Source organism: Trichosurus vulpecula, chromosome 9, assembly GCF_011100635.1.
Source record: "Trichosurus vulpecula isolate mTriVul1 chromosome 9, mTriVul1.pri, whole genome shotgun sequence".
Classification (NCBI taxonomy): Eukaryota; Metazoa; Chordata; class Mammalia; order Diprotodontia; family Phalangeridae; genus Trichosurus; species Trichosurus vulpecula.
This window is the reverse complement of record NC_050581.1, coordinates 74944281-74964603: the sequence shown is the minus strand read 5'-3', so window position 1 is coordinate 74964603 and position 20323 is coordinate 74944281. Positions and strand designations below refer to the sequence as shown.

Sequence of the window (20323 nt, the reverse complement as noted above, 5' to 3'; positions counted from 1 at the left end):
CTAGGCACAAAGGAAGGATTAGGGATGGACATGTTGAAAGAATATGTCCAACCTACTTCTTTACCTTCCATGCCTACTTTGCCTCTTGCTCTTTCAATCCTGATACTTCAATCCCCCGGGCTGGGGGCCCTGGGTTCGAGAAGGGAGCCCAAAGGTAGGTAGTTCCCAGAGTTTCCATTTAAATGAGCCTCACAGTCACCATTGGGAGCATTAATGAGATACCTGGTTATTAGAGGGTTGATTGAGCTGAGTCAGGAGGAAGTTTCTTTGCAGACAGTTTAATCACTTTTTAGAAAACAGTGGGACCCCAGTCTCTCTACCCGCTCCATCAACAGTCTATTTGCCCTGTCATCCTGCTCTCAGTTCAGCCTACAGCCAGGGACCACCCATGGACTGGCAATTCTTTACCCATCAATTCTCCCTTCTTTTTCCTAACAGCAGGAAATGGTTCTGCCAGTCTGCCAAATCTTTCTTCTTTTCCTGAGAGCCCCTCTACCTCAGGCCATTTTGTCTTCCTGGAGTCTGGAGCCAGGGCATGAATAGGGATGTGATAGGGAGAAGTACATGAAACTGGGAATATATGAGAGAGAATAGAAGGAGAATTGAAGAAAGCAGGAGAGATAAAGGCAGAGACTAGGATGGGGAGAAGGGAAACTTTGAATCAGTAGGAACACAGGAAGACCAGCAACTGGAAAACTGTTGTGTCTTGATTCTGAGGTCACAGGGGGAAGTCACACCGAATCTCAGGACAGAGGTACGTACTGACGGATCCAGGGCACATAGGAGGAAACCCTGGAGTATACTCCCGGAAATAGCGGCTCAGCACAACTTCTCATGAAGCTCACCACACCCACCTGGACCCATCTCCTGTCTTGAAGTTGACAGACAAGAGGCCCCCCAGAGTCACCCTAGGAGAAGGAAGAAGACAGGGACAGCATTTCACAGTTTGCAAAACCCTGCTCCATCCATTATATTATCTATCACCCAAACCCCTTTGTGATATGGACAGGGCAGAGATAATTGTACAGAAGAAAAAACAAAGTTCTGAAAGAGGAATGGACTTCCTCCTGTCACATTGAAGAGAAAGCACTTTCCTTAGTGGCATAAGAAATGCATTTGGGTCCAACTGAGTAAGAGAGTAGGGCTGGTTTGGCACGTACATAGGCAATTATAAACTTGTCAGGACCACAGAGAATAGTTCTCCTGAGAAAGAAATGTGAGGAATGTTTCCTGGTAGGAGGGACCAGTAAGGCAGTAGCTTTCCATGGGCAGAACCAGGAATTGGGTTGTGGGCACAGCTAGAAGGATAGGCATTGATTTTCATTCAGGGCAAGAAGGTGTTTGTTTTGTGTGCAAGGGATTGGGTTAGATGGGAGCTACATCCCAGGGATCCCTGGGATTCTCTCCCAGAAAGCTGTCCCAGTGATTTTGGATAGATAAGAGATCTCTTAGAATAAGATCCGTGTGTTCTCTAATTCATCAGTTCCATGCTTCATTTCAGTGTTTGGGGTCTCTGGCTGCCAGGATCCAAGAGAATAAAAAAAGAACTCAAGATTCTCATACTTCACACACCCATCTTCCCATGCAGTCATTTTAATAGCTGTGGCATAAGGACCAGTTTAGAAACACCAGGCCAAAGACTGGGCTCTCCTTTCTTTTATCCACTTCTGCAAGTAGTCTCAGGGTGGGCAAAAGATTATTAGCAGCAGCTGCTGCCTTCCTGCTTCCACAGTTCAGCCATCTTGCTTCCCTGACAATGGATTAGTTTGGATTTATCTTGTTTCCCTTAAATGCTAATTAAAGTAAAAAAAGACATTCTTCCTCTCTATCATCAGATGAGCTAAGGAGTAGGAGGGGGTATCTAGACCAGGATTGGTGTAATAGCGGGGAGAGGAGATTGTGCCCCACTCTAAAAGCTCTAGGGGTTGGTGGGAGAGGTCTAGTTAGGCAGAATAGAAAAGATGCCCCAAATGCCAAGTGGGTCTGCAGTCTAGCTGGTTCTCCTTTTTGGTCTGGGTCCTGTTTTTGTTAATCCTACAGTAAGTTAGTGGCAGAATCTGGATTAGAACCCACATCTCCTGATTTCTAAACCAATCCACCCACAATGCTAGGAGGGGGTACATGCATAGGTTTTCTTGTCTGCAAAATGGGACAGACTTTTTATCTATTTCACAGGACTGTTGTGAGGAAGAGGCCCTGTAAATGTTAAAGTATCATATAAGTGGAGGTATTACAAACTGGCTTGAATGAGATTAGGCAGATATTAATTAATCATCATTAATTACAGGGTTAGAGGGATTGTGGTGGAGTGACTAGACCTCTGGACTAGGAATAAAAAGACTTGTGTTTGAGTCTAGCTGGAGCCACTAAGTTATTGTGGACCTAGGACAAATCTCCATTCTCTTGGCTTCAGTCATATTGCACAGCCCATCAGAAAAATGGACTAGGTGACCTCGAAATACCATGCAGATTCTGTGGTCTGTGGTCCTATGGGCTTCAGGGGCCCCCTAGAGATGGTCCCTGTGTCCCCTGATCTCAGGGGGATGGAAACATCATAGCAACCCAGTACCCCTGGGTCCATTATACATAGTCTGAGATGAGATCTGAGCTTTTTGGTGAGGAGGGGTTTGGAGTAACTCACATCACAGAAGGTCTTACGCTCCTGGGGATAGCCAGCACACAGCATCTCATTCCCAATGGGCTCTGGATCATAGAGGACTTGGCACCGCTGTGTGTCCACAATGTGCACGTTTATCTCTTGCAGTGGATAGGACTGAGGCAGGGGCACTGTGGGCAAGGGCAGGAGATGTGGAGCATGGGCTCACGATGCAAAGGTCCTTGGTGACCACCATGGGGTAGCTGGCATGATGGAACTCACATTGGAGTAGGGGCACAGAGCCAGCTCATGAGCAGTGATGGCTACTTTCCGCTTCCCCATATTTTATTTCTCTCCCAGGTCTTGATTTCAGAGTGCCTGAGTTTCAAAGTCATCTCTCGCCTTTTCTCTCTGCTGTTTCTAGGGGACCGATGAACTCATATTGGGGTATTGAAGACTGCTACTGTTATACTAAGTCTTTCTTCCAGGGAGGTTATACTTAAATACAAGAGCTTAGAAAGGATGCTTAACCCCAAATATTGAAGCTAATGATGAAATTTAAGGCACTACGCCAAGTCTAGGAGGAAGAGATCTTCCTTTGGGGAATCCAAGGAGGCCTTTCCTGCTGTTGCTCATATCACATCTTATGTGGGGGGCAGGGCAGGGGGAGTCCCATACTGTGTCTAAGGGTATGAATAGGCCACTCAAACCCCAGCCTCCACCTCCCTTTGTCTCACCATTTTCTCTGATATCCCCCCAGCCGGTCACCCAGCACTGAGTCCTTGGTGGGACCTGAGTACCAGGTGGGGCCAGAGTGATAGGCAGGATGAATTTGGAGAAGGGCACAGGTCGTCTGATCTTCAATAATGCAATGTCTTTTCCGTGAAGGGCAACCCCATCATAACGGGGGTGCAATAGTATCTGACTCACAGGAACTAAGATGAAATAGCGGCTCTTGGTGTAGAGGAACGCCTCCCCCATTTGGATCTGCAGGTGCTGGGGTTTCAGGGAGCTGTCAGGGGAGAGTAACTAAGTCAGGAAAGAGTAGCCAGGCAAAAAAGCACAGGTCTACAAGACCTGAGTCAAGTCACAGCCCTGATATTTACTTGCTGTGTAACCTAGGTAAGTCCCCTGCCCTCTCTGAGCTTCAGTTTCTGTAACCTATAAAATGGGGATAAGTAACACTTGTGTTAGCTACCTCACAGGTTGCTTCGGAAAACGCTTTGAGTGCCTTCAAATGCCCTTGTCAATGTAAGTGATTGTAATTATGATGATGATGGTCTAACAAATGGATCATGAACTTACCCTCTTAAAGGAGGAGTGACCTCTCGTCAGTGGTCACCATGGGAGGCTGCAGGTGGATTCCCACAAAACTGCTCACTCAGGGCATTTTCAAGGAAAAGATTCAGAGAATCTCAGGGCTAGAAGGTACCAAAGATATCACCAAATCCCACCCATTTACTTCACAGATGGGGAGACTGAGACCCAGATAGGAGAGTAACTTGCTCGGGGTCACACAGTGGGTCACTGGCAGAGCCAGGACAAGAATGCAGATAGCCTGAATCTCAAGCCAGGATTCTGTCTAATAGGAACCAGACCCACATTCAGTCAGTAGCCCACAGGAACAATGCTCCCTTGGATTTGTAAGTTCTGCTGTGCCTTCCAGCACAATGTGAAGAACACTGGACTTGGAGCCAGATGATCTGGATTCAAATTCCAGCTGCGATACTTACTACTTGTATGACTTTGGACAGGTGCCTTCATTTTTCTGGTTCTCAGTTCCCTTTTCTATAAATGAGAGTGTTGGATGGTTAAGGTGCCTTTTTATCTCTGATCCTCACTGTGTTTGGCTCCTGGTAACTCTAGTAGGAATTGTGCATGTCTATAATGGGGAGTAGGATTTGCCCTTTTTGTGTGAAGGCAAGGAAAGATGAAATGGAATACTTATAGGTATGTGTGATTTTGAGCAAGTCATTAACCTGTGACCCTCAAATTCCCCCGATGTAAAATGAGTGGGTTGGATTTGATACTCCCTAAAGTCTCTCTCAGTCCCAACATTTTATCATTCTATAATGTCATCCTCACCCCTCCTATTCAGCGGTAACTTTATCTAGGGAGGTAGAGAGCTGTGAAGAAGACAGAACTGCAAGAGAAGGAGAACTGGAAGAGATGGAGAGATGCAGAGATGTAGAGATGCAGAGACTGAAAGACGGAGAGAGAGAGAACTGCAAGGGCTCTGAGAATTGTAAGGGCTTTCAGAACTTCAAGCTCTCGGAACTGCGGGAGGAGAGGACACAGGCAAGCAGATGGTTAGGATTTGTGAGTGAGTGTTTATGTGAGGGCCCTAGCAGCAAGGAACGTTACAAGATGGCTTGGCTCCTTGCTGTAATACTGTGTTTTAATTTCCTTGCTGCTACATTGAAACGGACTTACTGGCTTTGGGATACAATTGTTGCTATGTTGAATTGGTATTGTTGGTTCTGGGATTTGATCCTCTGGTGTCTGAATAAATGTTTTACTTCTTCTGCCTTCTATATAAAGAGTCTTTTATATTTTGTGATTCCAAACTATACAGGCATATTCATGGTCACCATCAATAATCATGAATCTTGCCTTACTGATACATTTGGAACAATTCCTGCTAAGGACCAGCAGCTCATGTCCCACCCTTCCCTTGCCCTACCCTCTCTGCCTGGGAAAGGGTCAACTCACCTGGACACACAGTGGGCAGCAGTCAGTACCCACTGGTGGCTGATGAGGGAGCCACCACACACGTGTTGGCCTCGCTCCTGGATGCTTACCATCCATGGCCACTGCGCCCTCTGGGCAGCCCAGCCCCCCACAATACGAGGCTCTGGGAACATGCTGTTTGCTGCCAACAAACATGAGCAGCCGTGAGAGTGGCTCATGAGGCTACCCATTCCCTTGATCCTTCTCTACCACCTTGTCTCCTTTCCTTTGAAGAGGACCCACCACAGGGCTTGGAGTCAGGAACCCTGGGCTGTAGCTTGACCCTACCACTGTTCTTGATAGGTCATGTCCATACTCTGTAACTCAATTTTTAATCTGTGAAATTGAACCATTGTCTTCCCTGCTTCACAAATGTGACAGTGGATGTAAAACACGGAATGTTAAGGCTAGCATCTGTTCTAATCTCCTTATTTTACTCAAGGAAACAGCCCCAGAAAGGGGAATGAATATGTTCAGGGTCATACAGCCCATTGGTGGCAAAACCAGGACCCAAACCCAAATCTTGTGATGTGGAAGTCCAACACACTTGGAAAAATGTAAAATTGGTAAACAAATGAGAGTGACCTGATTTCCCCACCTCTTCCCACTCTCCTCCCTCCCCCAGCAAAGACTGACACAGGATAGGTCTGCCTAGATACTTTTTTCCCTTTTCTTAACCCACTCTCTCCTGGATTCTGGACTCCCCATGGAGCTCCCTTCCCCCTTCCACTCCCAGCTCCCCCCATGGTTCTGGGAAAAATCCCAGGGCTTAGAGGAAGAGTATTTGGGGTAGTTCCTAGGGGTGGAGACTGGGGCTTGGATGAACAAATGTTTAGGGAATTGGAGAGAAGAGTGGTACAGAAGAGCAGGACCTACTGAGGTCTCTTCTGTCATTCTTTTTTCCCTTCAGCATAAGGACTTAGACCTTGAGAGTTAACTTGACTAATTAGAGTGATACTTACCTTTTTCCCCCAAGAAGAGAAGACCCAAGAGCAGTAAAGACAGCAGCATCTGGAGGGGGAGAGGGAGCAGAGATGAGCGGGCCAGGATCTACTATGGAGTCTCCTCTGAAGTGGTAGGTTTAATGGATTTTATCCTGTGACTTCCAAACCACCATACCAATGATCCTGCTAATTCTTCCTCCCTCTCCCAATATACCCCGAACACAACAGGTATGAGAAGCAAGCCCCTGTTGCTCTGGGTTCCCCCTTGGTGCTGCACATTGAGAAGATGAGGACTGCAGAAAGGGGACCCAAGTTTTGTTGCTACCAGCAACACTGAACAGAAACCTATGGCTCTTGCCTCCAAAGTGCCACCTCCCCCCCACCCCGCCCCCAGCTCACATAGGTTCTTCAGAGTATCTGGAAGAGAGGCAGGGAAAGATTAGTTGAAAGCAACTGGCTGGAAATGGGAAGTCCCATCTCTTATAGACAGACTCCATATTATAAGTCATTAGGACCAAGCCAGACCAAGCCTTTGGAAAGCTATGGGGATGTAGCTTGCTTCTTTGGCTCACCACCAGCTTTCACTGGCCTCCCCATCACAGGACTTCCCTTCTCCCACTCCCTTTACCTGTCTGGGGAAAAGTCCTTTCCCTGTGGTTATGTCCATGAGTGAGGCTCGTTAGAACCCTCCGGTCCTATTCTGTACTCTCACTGATAACAGCTCAGTTTCATTTGGTTCCCTTGGGACCTTGACTTCCCCCTCTCACTTTAGCTCTATTATTGTTGGAAGCAGCCACCTCTCCTTCCTTCACCTTTTCTCTCCACCTCCTCTTCCTTGATTGCGCAAATGAGACCAAAGGAGGAAGGGTCACAGTTCCTAGGAGTACTGGAAGTTTGGGACAGGGTTGAGGTGCGTTGAATTTCTAGGTTCCTTGGGAACTGGGGAGAACATTGTGAGAGAGTCTGAAGAAAGAGAGCCTTCCCTGATTGGGAGTTCTGGGGAGAAGAACAGGCAGCTGAGGATCAAGACTCCTATTTAGACTGGAAGCTCCCTGAGGGCAAGAAGAGTGTTTTACCTAAACTTGGTCCCCTGTTGCCCAGTTTAGTAGTTCTCTGCATACAAGGAATATAGGGAATGATTAATGAAAGTTTATAGAATTGAATTGGCCCCATGTTTTTTTTTTTATAGGCTCAAAGCCAAGGCAGATTCTGAAGTGTTTTTGCATGTCATCAAAGTCACAACACTTTTGCCCTTATCTCCCTATTGGTTGTGATCAAAGACGTGGCCCCAAGTTGTGCCAAAGCTAAGTCACCCCTAGCCAGCAAGTGCCAGCTTAAACTGGCTCACTAGCATTTTCACCTTGGAAGTATGAGCATCAGTAAATGCTACAAACCAGGGTATGATTCATTGTCGTGTGTGTTGTCTAGACTTCAGAATGTGTTAATTATGCAGATTAAACTTTAAAAATATGTTGTCTGTCCTAGGATTCTGTCCACAGCCACAATCTAGTCCCTGCCCCCAAGTTATCTCACCTATCCACCGCTGTGAACAGATGTATCCAATCAGATTGGTGCTTCTGGGAGACCGTGGGAAGCTAATATGTTGCCATACCGTACCATCAGCCTTACTTGACCCACCCCCATGTCTTTCCGGACCCCAAACCCATCTTGCCCCATCCTTTCAGCATTCCTTTGGCCTTCTTCCTCTCAGTAACGTTACTTCATTCATATCAATCAAAAAGTTTTTTAATTGCATGCCTACTAGATGCTGTGATAGGGCCTGGGGCAGGAGTGGGGAATCTGCAGCTTCTAGGTCCTCAAGTGCAACCTTTTGACTGAGTTCAGGTTTTATAAAACAAATCCTTTTATTAAGGGGATTTGTTCTGTGAAGTTTAGATTCAGTCAAAGGGCTACACTTGAGGCCCTAGAGGGCCACATGGGGCCTTGAGGGTACAGGTTCCCCACTCCTGTCTTGGGGCATACAAATACATACATGAAACAGCCTCTATGCTGAAAGAGTTTCCATTTTGCAGGGAAAATCACATGAACACAAGGGAGGTAGCATGGTACCCTTGAACAAAAATTGGCTTTAATATCAGAGAACCTGGGTTCTAATTTCATATCTGGGGCTTGCTTACTATTTGTGTAACCTTGGGCCACTTAGTTAAACTCACATAAGCTTGGGTTTCTTCATTCGTAAAAAAGGAAGTGTTGGATTAGGTCAGGGGTTCTAAACTCAGGTCCTGTGAACTTAAAAATTTTTTGGATAGCTATTTCACTGTAATTGGTTTCCTTTTTAATCGTATGTATTTTATTTTACGTATTTAACAGCATTTTGAGGAGTCCATAGGCTTTACCAGACAAAGGGACAAGAAAAGTTAAGAACCCCTGGGTTAGATTGTCTCTAAATCTATGATCCTATATAAAGATATCCAAAGTAATTTTTTTTGCAATATCTATAAAACAATATAAGGTTGTTTTGGTGGGTGAGATACCAGTAATTGGGAGGAAACAGTAAAGACCTTTTGCAGGAGGTGGCATTTGAATTGAAATTTGATGGTAACTAGGAGTTTTAAGAGGCAGAGGTGAAGAGGGAGGGCATGCTAGGTATGGGTAAGCATCTGTGCAAACTCATGGAGGTGGGAGATTGAGGGTTGTGTGTGAGGGACAGCAAGAAGGCCAGTTTGGCCAGAGTGAAGGGAAGTAATGTGTTAAAAGAATGGGAAGTTAAGCTGGAAGGGCTTTAAATGCAAAATAGAGAAATTTGTATTTGAATCTGGAAGTCATAGGACGTCATGGTCTGGGAATGATCTGTATTCCTCTCACCCGATCTAAGTCCCAAAAGGCCCATTGGAAAAAAAAAAAAGCTTCTGGTGACTCCTGCTCTGGAAACCAGGCACGAGATGCTTCTATTCTAAAGCAGAGCCCCAGTCTGGGAGCTAGGAGAGGTGGGTTCTCATCCCAGCTCCAGCTTTCATTTTCTGTATGACTTGAGACGGGATATGGCCCTTGTCTGAACCTATTTCAAGGGGTTACATTCAGCTTCCACTGTGTTTCACATGTAATTGAGAAGGGAGGAGGATTAAGGAAGGTCCGGGAGTGTCTGAACAGAGTCCTAACCACTTCCTCCTTATTAGCTCTGGCAAATTCTGAGGGTTGGAAGGAAGCCAGGAATTGAGAAGCCTTGCTGGCATTCTGGAAGAGGAGAAGAAGTAGAGATGGGGAGAGGAGAGGACAAGAGAAGAAGGAGAGAAGAGAAGTGGAGAAGAGAGAAAAAGAGAGGAGAGTTAGAGTGGATAGGAGAAGAGAAGAGCAGAAAGAAGAAGAGAGAAAAGAAGAGGAGGAAAGGAGAGTACAAGAGAAGACAGGAAAGGAGAGAAGCAGAGAGAAGAGGAGAGAAAGAGAGGAGAAAGAGGAGATGAGAGGTGAGGAGGAGTGGAGAGGAGAGAAGAAGAAAGAAGAGAAAAGGAGAGGAGACTGCAAGAGAGGACAGGAGAGGAGAGAGGAAGAGAGTAGAGGAGAGAAAAAGAGAGGAGAGAGGAGATGAGAGGAGAGGAAGAGTGGAATGGAGAGGAGGAAAGAGGAAAAGAGAAGTGGAATGGAGAGAGGAAAGGAGAGAAAAAGAGAAAAGAGGAGATGAGAGGAGAGAAGTGCAAAGTAGAGGAGAAGAGAGGAAAGGAGAGGAGAGAGGAGAAGAGAAGTAGAGAGAAGAGGAGAGGAAAGGAGAGGAAAAGGACAGAGAGGAGAGGAGAAGTTGATGTAGAGACACAGGGCCTGGATAGATTGCATCAGAGAATCTCAGACAGGAACTATTAGGAATCTGATCTGCTGTGTCCTCCCCTATATGGCTTAAGAGACAAAGGTATACGTATGTCACCTGGGCTTCTGTTTAACAATTATAGCACTGGGTAACCCAGAAGTGAAGAGATTTCAACCAAAGCAAAACTGTAGTTAATATAAACAGGAAAGACAGTATACATTGTACCAAGTTTGGGGCTCCCGTCCCTCTTGTATATTTCCGCCTTTCTTCTCTGCCACTGCTACCACCCTGGTCCAGTGATCCACCACCTTTGTGCCTGGACTGTTGCACAGCCTTCTGGTTGGTCTCTCTAACTCCAATCTTTCTTCACTCCAGTCTACCCTCCACTTACCTATCAAATTCTTCCTGAAGTAAAGGTCTCATTACGTCACCTTCCCCTTGCCTCTTCTTTCCTGATTCAATAATCTCCAATGAAACATCGAGGGCAGTCAAATGGTGGCCTTCTCTAGTGCAGGATGGGGAGGGAGGGAGAAAAAAAGAAACATTAAGGACATCAGTGTCACAGGAACATAGAATAAGGGGAGAGGAATAAGGTGTAAAAAGATTGGAAAGGCAGGAAGGGTCCGGGTCATGAAGAGCTTTAAAAGTCAAATAGAGGATTTTATATTTGATTTTGGCAGCAATAGACTGACTAACATTTACTTAATAGTGACATTTAGATGCCCACTTCCATAGGGCTGTATTCCAGCATAGACCCTAGTGCCCAGGCAAGTAGTCATAAATGTCAGAGACACCCTCCTCTGGGTCTCCAATAGCCCTTGTAAGATCCTGGTGTCCCCTCCCCAACTTTAGAGTCATTTGCAGAGCTGTGCTATCTCATCCATCCTTCCCAAATGAGCCTACCCTTGTCCTTCCCCATAAGCCAGCTGCAGGATCCATGCTGGACATCTTTGCCTGTGATCAGCATTACTTTAGAGGAATCTATTCCTCTCCATGCTTGGGGATCATTCTGGCAGACCCCAACTGGATTCTCATTTGGTAATCAGCAAAGGGAAGCAGTTTGGCACAGCAGAAAGAGCCCTGGACCTCTCACGTCCCTTCCAATTCTACAGTCTGTGATTTGGAGCCAGAGGACCTGAGTTTGAATCCTTGTTCTTCCTCTCACTTTCTGTGGGATCTTGGGCAGGTTACTTAACCTCTTTTGGCTTCAGTGCCCTCCTATGTAAAATGAGGGGACTGTACTTGTTGACTTTGAGGTCCCTTCTAGCTCAGTGTCTATGATCCCATGAGTCCTTACAGCTCTGAGTCTATGATTCCAGGTGTCCTCTTTGTAGTCCCAACAAATTGTACCTACAGTGTTGCCTTCTCCGTGGTACAGCTGCCATTGTCTGGAGGCAGGGGCTGAACAGCAAAAAGTTCACAGGATGAGCTGGGAGCTGCAGCGATGCAAACAGATAGTGGTGGCAGTGGCAGAAAGGCAGATAGACTAAAATAGTCAAAGAGGCAAGACAAGCTCACCCTTTTCTCCTCAGAGTGGGGTTTGTATGGAATAGTCATCAAAAATTAAGTGTTTATTATTTTCAGCCTCTCCCTTCCTCCTCTCTTCTCTCTTCTCTTTTCCTCTCTTCTCCAGTACTCCTCTCTTCTTCTCTTTTCTCCTCTTTTCTCTCCTGTCCTCTCCTTTCCCCTTTTCTGTTTTCATCTCCATTTTTCTCCTCTTCTCTCATTTCCTCTCTTGTCCTGTCCTCTCCTTTCTTCTTTACTGTTCTCTTCTCCATTTTATCCTCTTTATTTCTCTCTTCTGCTCTTCTCTCTCCTCCTCTCTCTCCTGTCCTTTCCTTTCCTCTTTTCCGTTCTCATCTCCATTTTCTCCTCTTCTCTCACCTCTTGTCTTCTCCTCTCCTCTCTTATTCTCTTTTCTCCTCTTCTCTCTCATCCTCTCCTATTTTGTCCTATGTTTTTTAAATTTTCTGTTCTCTTCTTCACTTTTCTCCTCTTCTCTCATCTCCTCCCCTCCCCTCTCCTTTCTTCTCCTCTCATCTCCTTTTGTCTCCTCTCCTCTCTTCTCTCTTCTCCACTTCTCTCCTTGCCTCTCCTCTCCTCTCTTGTCCTCTCTTCTTCTCTCACCTCCTGTCTTCTCCTCTCCTCTCTTATTCTCTTTTCTCCTCTTCTCTCTTCTCCTCTCCTATTTTGTCCTCTCTTTTTTAAATTTTCTATTCTCTTATCCACTTTTCTCCTCTTCTCCCATTGCCTCTCCTCTCCTCTCCTTTCTTCTTCTCTTCTCTCCTTTTGTCTCTTCTCTTCCCTTCTCTCTTCTCCACCTCTCCTCTTCTCTCACTCTTCTTCTCTCCCAGAATGCCACCAGGGCTTCTCAACTCCTGGCTTCCCTCCAATCCTCAGACAAGTATTACTATTTGCCAGACACTATACTGAGGCCTGAGGATATACAGAAAAGCAAACACAGTCCCTGTTCTCAAGGAGCTCATGATCTAATGGGCTAACAGCTAAGTACGAACAAGATGTATCCAGAATAAGTTAGAGGTTGTCTCAGAGGGAAAGCACTAGCATTATGGGAAATTGGGAAAGGGTTATTGCAGATGAAATTTTAGCTGAGGCTTGAAGGAATCCAGGGAAGCCAAGAGGCAAAAATGAGGAGGGAGAGCTTCACAATTATTGCAGCTGGGGTGGTAGTAGGAGAGAGATGGAGTGTCTTGGGCTTGATATATTATCACAAATGAACAAAACTTGGCTTTCAAGCATTGCAGGCTGTGAAGGGTGGATGTTAGGTGTAGGTAAGTTGGTATGGAGGCATCTACTTGGTATTCTAGAGAGATGGCTTCTCCCCTCCTTCCCTTACTTCTTCTTAACATGAGTCCAACAGACACCCCGCCCCAGGGATTTTATGGATTGATTTCAAGGTGTCTATAAATTCGAATGGGAAAAATTGCATCTTTATTGTCACTAACCTCTAACTTACATTTATCATTTCCTTCAATTATGAATGTAGGCAACAGACCACAGTAGTATTAACACTATATATGACTTTGTCACCACTAGAAATCATAAATATTTTCATATCATGTTACAGTTTTTGGAGATATATGGAAATATTGTTTATATTCATCACTACATTGAAATTATTGTAGTTATCAGACCTGTAGCTGTATTGTATGTAATAGCACTTTTTATGCCTGAAGACTATATTTCAATGTAGTCCTATGTATTTTATTTTATGCATTTAAAATATTATCCTGAAATGAGAGTCCATAAACTGAATATATCTACCAAAGGGGTCCATGCCACAGAAAAGGTTAAGCATCCCTGCTGTATGTGGAAATGGGACCTTGAATACAGAGACAGAGTCAGACAGGGACAGATAGAGAACAAAAGTCTTGTATCCCAGAAGAGTTTTGTAGGGTCCAGGGTCTGGTAGGATTGGATTGAAACATCAGACAGAGATGCCATTCCACAAGGTTATGGCCTTTCAAAGACTGGGATGACAGGCTTTCCCTTTTGTGACCTTTGAGGTGAAATATTTTCCTTATCTGTAAATTCAAGATAATAATACCTAACAGCATCCAGTACCCCTTTCCATGTAGGTACTACAAATCCCGGGAACTTTGTGGGTCAGGATCAGGGATGGCTGGTTAACGTTTAATAACCAGCTCTTCAAAAAAGTACACATTACACACCTTTAATTTAAATTTTTATTATTAACATTTTCCCTATCATCTCCTTAAGTTTAGACAATCAACAAAACAATAGCCCAAGCCCTGATTTATAGCACTTGCCAGTTTCTGTGGTGTAAATGCTTGCAGTGAAAATTTACCAATTAGTTCTGTAGCCTATAGCTAGCTGATCTGAGCTGGCTCCAGCATGCCTCTGGACTCTGAGACCACACAAAACCTTGAGTCAGGAGTCTCCACTAATATACATGCTTTTATAAGCTAACAGACTTATTAATCCAAAGAGGAAGACATTTAATCAAATAGCGCACATACGTGGGGAACATAAGTCCTGCAACCAAGAAGAAATTCACAAATGTATGAAAGAATGAGCAAAAAATCGTTAGCACTTAGTATGCACTGCACTAAGTGCCAGGATACAAATTGCCATTTTCCTTTAAGGACCATGACAGAGCAGATGAGAATCATGATGGACCAGTATAGTCCCGGGAGAGTGAGATAGATCTGCTAGAAGTTCTATGAGCTATTTCATTCCTAAGTGACATTGTACAGGTCTATTAAACCCTCTGGGTCTCCATTTTCTGCCCTATAAAGTGACAAGATTAGTTAAGGAGGCAATATGGTGTAGTAGACAGAGTGCATAAGGAACCAAGAACCTTGGGTTCTAATGTTGGATGACTGCATTGTGTGATCATGGGCAAATCATCTTCCCTCTCTGGGTCCTAATTTCCCCAGCTACAAAATGAAGACAATGAACTAGATGACCTCTAAAGTCTCTACTAAATTCTGACATCTTATGGTCTTACTACCTTATTCATCAGTCACTCATTCAGTCCTTATTAAGTACGCACTTATGAAGTGGTCAGGGCATTGTGCTGGACACTAGGGAATACAAAGCAAGGGTCCTTGCTTTCAAGGAACTCAGAGAATAAGTAAGAGGCTAACACACAAACACATATATCTGTTTCTTTAGGAGAGGAAGAAGACTGAATCTTTGATTTCATCCATAGAATAGAACTCCAGGTATGCCAACTGCTTCTACCAGGACAGATTGGAACCTGCTCTACAATTTGTAGTCTTGGGAAGTTCCCTGGAGCGCTGCACTGTGGAATTACTAGGCATGCCTAAGGTCACGCAGTGAGTATTTGCCAAAGGCAGGTCTTGAACGTTGGTCTTACTGATTTTAAGGCCACTATGCTATAGCTCTCATGGATAATTATATTATGCAAAATTACATAGAGGAACACAGAACAAGGTGTTAGGTGAGATCTGAGCAGGACAAACATAAGATTCTAACACCTTTGATCTAGTCCTAGTGGGTAGAAGATGGGACTTTGAAGCAAGCAAGGAAATAGGGGTGAGGGTCAGAGGAGCAGGAGGGGGATGGGGATAGGAGAAAATAGAAATACAGGAATGTAATTGGGCAGTAACCTGACCTCTCAGCAGGTGTCCCAGCTCCTTTGGAGGAGGGCTAAGAGTTCCTTGGACTCTCCTCTATTTCCCACTTTCAGTCCTGGGTATTTAAATAGGGTACTAACTGAGAGGGAGGACTGAGCTGGAGAACCTGGTCATGGTAAGGATCCTGCTCCCCTCCTAGACCTTGGCAATCAGGCCAAAAGAGCCTAGGTTTCAGTCCCTTAGAGCAGAGATGCTGCCTTGGAGGGTCCATCCCAGATCCTAGAACCCGGGGCCGAGCACTATTTAGACTCAAATCTTCTCCCCTTTCTCTTCCTCCAGATGTTTTGCCTGCTGCTTTTGACCCTTCCCCTCCTGGGAAACTCAGTCCCTATTGTTCAAGGTAAGTTATGGCTCTACCAAACCCCTGACTGCCCCTTGGGATTCTTGTTTCTGGACCCATGGGGAATGTCTCCTGGGAGTCAGGAGAGAATGGTTCAGCTCTTCCCTGGGGGTGAGTAAATTGCTTAGGGCAGAGCTAGTTGCTAGGGATCGGGACCCATGATTTCTTCCTGTGTGAATGAGAGCCCATTGCAAGATGGGATAGTTTCATTCTTTGCGCTTGCATTCCCAACATCCGGCACAGTGCCTGACACATAGTAGGTGCTTAATAAATACTTCTTAATTGTTCGGCAGAAAGATATAATGGAAAGAATGTGGGACTTGAGGTTAAGAACGATATAATTTTAAATCCTGTCTCTGATGCTGAGTGGCCCTCGGCACTTAACCCTCTTGAGTCTCAATTACTTCATCTGTAAAAAATAACATTTGTGGCACCTGTCCTTTATAGGGGTGTTGTAAAGATCAAATGAGATGGTGTATGTCTAGAGCTCACAGAGAAGGCACCGCAAGGCTCAAAGTTCTTAAGGAATGTCAGCTACCATTATTTTGATTACTGGGAGACGGGTGACATCTTCGTTGCCAACCAGTTTATGGCAGAGAGTGTCAGTGCCAGGAATGATCCCTGGCAACGGAGGAGGCCTGGGTGGAAGGACTGGTCTAATAGTACTCACTTCTTGTATACTCACTTGATTCTCCACTCAGATGAGAGCGAGGCTAAGATTGTTGGGGGCGATGCAGCTCAGGAGGGAGAATGGCCATGGCAGATCAGTCTGAGGAAAAAATTGAGTGGCTCCTGGAAGCACATATGTGGGGGCTCTCTCATCCACCCCACATGGATCCTGACTGCTGCCCACTGCTTTAATAGGTGAGTCACCTTCCTCCCTCTCAGAGTGGTGCAGGGGGCATGACTTGGGGGAAGGACAGAGAGAGCCTCAGGTCTCAGAGAAAGGAGAGCTGGACTGTAGTTCAGACTGTGCCACATATTAACTGACTGTCTCACTTTGGACAAGTCTCTTCCCCTCTCTGGGCCTTTTTCTAAAATGGGGATACCAATCCCTACCCTGACTTCCTCAGTTGGCTATTGGATGAAAAATCCCTTTCTCATCTGCAAAGCGCTTAACAGATGTATGGTATTGTTGCTATTATCAGAAGGGAAATCCAGGGGGAGGAGAAGGCCAGTTGGCAGGAGGGGAGCTAGAGAGCTTCTCTGTAATATGATGGTGGTGGGCTATGGGAGTTCCAGGAAGGTCCAAATGCCCAGTTCCTTGGTTGAGAGCTAGAGGGCATAGCGGGGGCACAATTGGGTCTCAGGATTCTTGGGCCATGTAGCCTCTCTAAGGAATATTGTTCTCCCTCTTCCTCCAGTGCTAAGAACGATACCTCATGTTTCATGATCCAATTGAGGAAACAGAATCTATATGAAGATGACCACCTGGTGCCCCTGGAGGAGATCATCATCCACCCCAACTATACTCATTTCTTTCTGGGTTTTGACCTTGCCCTGCTAAAGCTCCAGTCCCCTGTACAGCTCACTGAAACCATCCAAACCATCATGCTCCCTGAAGCCTCCCAGATTTTCACCCGAGACATGGAATGCTGGGTTACTGGTTGGGGGAACATTGCAGAAGGAGGTGAGTGCTGCAGAGGGAGGTGGTGTCCTGGGATTTCCCAGGGTTGGTACAGGGCCACGATCAAGGCCAAGACTAGGCATTGAAAGGACTATGGTGAGGATAGCAGAAAAGGTTGTAGAGATGACTTTTCCCTCTTTTCTTTATTAATGAAAAATATTTTGAATATTTTGGGTTTTCCCCTATGTGGAGCAGAAATGCTATATCTTAGACTCCTTCCCCCTTGTCCCCAGACTGCTGTGCCTTGATGTTCAGACCTATGGACAGAGGCACTAGGTTTTTTTGAAACAGAGCTTCATGGCCTTGAGGAAAGAGCACTGGATTTGTTATCAGAGGTGCCAATCCAAGCTTGGGTACTTACTAACCGTATGGCCATAGACAAGGGAGAAAAGAGAGCCCAAAGGGGCCTCAGTTTCCTCCCTTAAAAATGAAAGGTGATCTCTAAAATATCTCTCAGCTCTAAATGACTGTCCTATGCTAAAAGACACTCTGTCTTTGGCTATGTTCCTCTGCAGATCTTGGTGTCCAGGTATCAGTCCCCTCCAGAGCACAAATGTTAGCCTTCAAGAACACTGTAACCCCCATTACACAGAGTAAGACACTGTGCCCAGATCCTTTCTGTCCTTCTCTCTAAGCCAGCTGAAATGTTCTACTCTCTCTTCCTTTTACAGTGCCTCTGCCCTCTCCCTATACTTTGAGGAAGGTACAGGTTTCCTTGATGGACGCCCTAACCTGCGACCAGGAATACACTCAGAGATCTGTTCGTGAATCTGAGAGGATGATCTTGGATAACATGATCTGTGCTGGTGAAACTGGCAAGGACTCCTGCCAGGTAGGAAGCTCTGTCCCTTTTCCTACTTGTGCTCCCTTCTCTGATTCTAGATTGAACTTAGGAGTCCTGTCCTCTTCTACATCGTCTGTCCCTTGGGCCATCCTAATAGACTCTCTCTTGTCTTCCAGGGTGACTCTGGGGGACCCCTGGTCTGTAACGTGCAGGACTCCTGGCTCCAGGCTGGAATAGTGAGTTGGGGATTGGACTGTGGTGCTCCTCACAGACCTGGAGTCTACACTCTTGTCACGGCCTTTGTGGATTGGATCAATCAGCAGATCCAGTGATTCTGGCCCAATTTCTCCTTCTCCTCCTTCATCACACCATCACCTTAATGATTCCAGCCTCCACTTTGCCTGGGAAGCCAACCCAACTATTCCTTAATCCTCCCCATCACACTGGACTCACGCTGCCTTCTTCAAATACCTCCTTCCTGGAGGCATCTCTCCTTCTCTGCCACCCTGAGTGCCCTAGCAGCTGCAGGGTAGAGCAAAGAGCCCTGGACTAGGAATCAGGACACCCAGCTTCTGGTTTTCTGCTCTACGACTGGCTCACTGTGTGACCTTGGCTGAGTTTCAGTTTCCCCCTCTGTAAGATATAATATAGTGGGAATGAAACTCTTCTGATTTCCAGTATTCCGTGGTTCTGCTCTGTGTGGACACTTGGATTATTTCAGGAGACAGTGGGTGGAGCAAAGAAGGGGGGAGGGAAAGAGGCTGGTTTACATGGCATTGCTTGCATCTTATTAAACTGCTTCTATCTCTTACTCTGGAATGGATGTATTTTCTTTGGGTTGGTTCTGGCCAAGGGAATGTGTATTATATGGAAGGAATACAAAATGATGAGGACCTTTGGAAGGAAGTTAGTTACAGGCAAGCAAGTTTTACCTTCATATGAGGGAAAAGACATGTCTTAATAATCAGCTATATAGAAATGAACTGAGTCTCTTTGGTAGGTTCCTGAGACAGCAGGAAATTAAGGCAACATCCTGTCCAACCTCCTTACTTTACTTTTAAGTCTGGGGATGATCAGTGGTCACACCCAAGGTCACATATCTATTGAGTGTTAGAGATAGGATTTTAACTTAGGTTTTGCTGTATTCTGGTCTATTGTATAGAATTATCCACTAAGAATAATTGACTGGAGGTCTTTGATCTGAGAATGGATGACCATTTGTCTTGGCCACCATAGAAGAGATCCTTGCTCCCTATAGCATTTGGACCAGATAACCTGAGAGACCAATGGTATTTGGTATAGAATTGAGATGTCTTACTGGAAGTAGACACTCCCTTCTCTTTGGTTGCCCAAGGCCTTAAGAGATAGGGGTCAGGTCCCTAAATGGGATATCAAAAGCCCTGGATTCTTTTCCCCCCTTTTTAAAAAATATTTTTTATTTTTAGTTTACAACACTCAGTTCCACAAATTTTTGATTTTCAAATTTTCTCCCCCTCTTCCTCCTCCCCACCGTGTGCCAAGACGGCATGTAATCTGATAGAAGTTCTACATACACCTTCACATTAAACTTATTTACGTAATAGTCAAGTGGTAAAGAAGAATTATAACCAATGGAATGAACCCTGAGAAAGAAGAAGCAAAACCAAAAAGAAGAAAAAAAAAGCAAATAGTTTGCCTCAAACTGAATCCAGACTCTGTAATTCTTTCTCTGGATGTGGATGGCTTTTTCCATTATGAGTCCTTTGGAGCTGTCTTGGAACCTTATATTGCTGAGAAGAAAAGGACGTGTATTCTACTCTTGTTTCTACTTCTAACTATGTTTCCTTGATCCAGTTACCTCTCCATTTGTTAGCCTCCGTTTCCTTATCTGTAAAATGGAATAATAGGGAATATAGAATCTTTAAGAACCTTCTTGGCTATAACTATTCAAGACTCTATGACTATAACTATATTTCCCAAGAGCCACAGATTTGAGCCCATTGTTTTCTGAGCTTAGTTAAGTGGATTATCAAAGAATGGCCTGGACTCATCCTGGCTATGGTGCTTACTAATTGTGTGACTTTGGGAACTTCTGTTCCATAGACCAGAATGTTCATATTCAGAAGACTCTCACTGATTTGGGATTTGTTCACTCGGACTCTCCAAATCCATCTGAGACCCAGGTTCACTATCAGTAAACCAGGGAGCCTTCTGCTTGCTGGAGTGCCCACCCATATTACCATAATTACCCAAATAATTCTACCAATATAGCTAAATAGTCTTCTAGGGAAGGGAACATTTTCTTTTCCACTGAAAAAGAGGGAGGAAGTGAAAAACCTTTCACCTGCAATTAAAATTTATCTTGTCCCCTCAAAAAATAAAATACAAACCACCTTTTTGAATGTATTTAAAGTCTTGG

At 45.1% G+C, this 20323-nt stretch overlaps 2 protein-coding genes across 2 annotated transcripts in view; one reads left to right on the top strand and one right to left on the bottom strand.

The window, feature by feature from the left end:
* The window catches only part of LOC118830902 (tryptase-like), a 55827-nt gene extending 37254 nt beyond the window's left edge, over window positions 1-18573 (top strand). Inside the window, exons 2-7 of the mRNA XM_036737975.1 lie at window positions 14690-14739; window positions 15454-15514; window positions 16216-16378; window positions 16879-17144; window positions 17813-17973; window positions 18102-18573. Of these exons, the coding sequence (XP_036593870.1) occupies window positions 15454-15514; window positions 16216-16378; window positions 16879-17144; window positions 17813-17973; window positions 18102-18257 (807 nt within the window). The 5' untranslated portion in view covers window positions 14690-14739 and the 3' untranslated portion in view covers window positions 18258-18573. The remainder of the gene's footprint in view (window positions 1-14689; window positions 14740-15453; window positions 15515-16215; window positions 16379-16878; window positions 17145-17812; window positions 17974-18101) is intronic.
* LOC118832155 (serine protease 33-like) lies at window positions 744-6937 on the bottom strand. Its single transcript, XM_036739574.1, has 6 exons — window positions 6899-6937; window positions 6289-6337; window positions 5309-5468; window positions 3334-3608; window positions 2642-2787; window positions 744-908 (listed from the first exon to the last, which is right to left on the bottom strand). Exons 1-6 carry the CDS (start codon window positions 6935-6937, stop codon window positions 744-746), a joined length of 834 nt encoding a protein of 277 aa, XP_036595469.1.
* Window positions 18574-20323: the final 1750 nt, after the last annotated feature.

What these genes read in the sequence shown, in the direction of transcription:
- LOC118832155 (XM_036739574.1), bottom strand. Translation starts at nt 6,937, where the DNA reads ATGGACATAACCACAGGGAAAGGACTTTTCCCCAGACAG. An exon ending in GGGGGATATCAGAGAAAATG is followed by an intron (nt 2,788 to 3,333) that starts GTGAGACAAAGG and finishes CCTTGCCCACAG; the next exon opens with TGCCCCTGCCTCAGTCCTAT. An exon ending in AGCGTAAGACCTTCTGTGAT is followed by an intron (nt 909 to 2,641) that starts GTGAGTTACTCC and finishes TCCTTCTCCTAG; the next exon opens with GGTGACTCTGGGGGGCCTCT.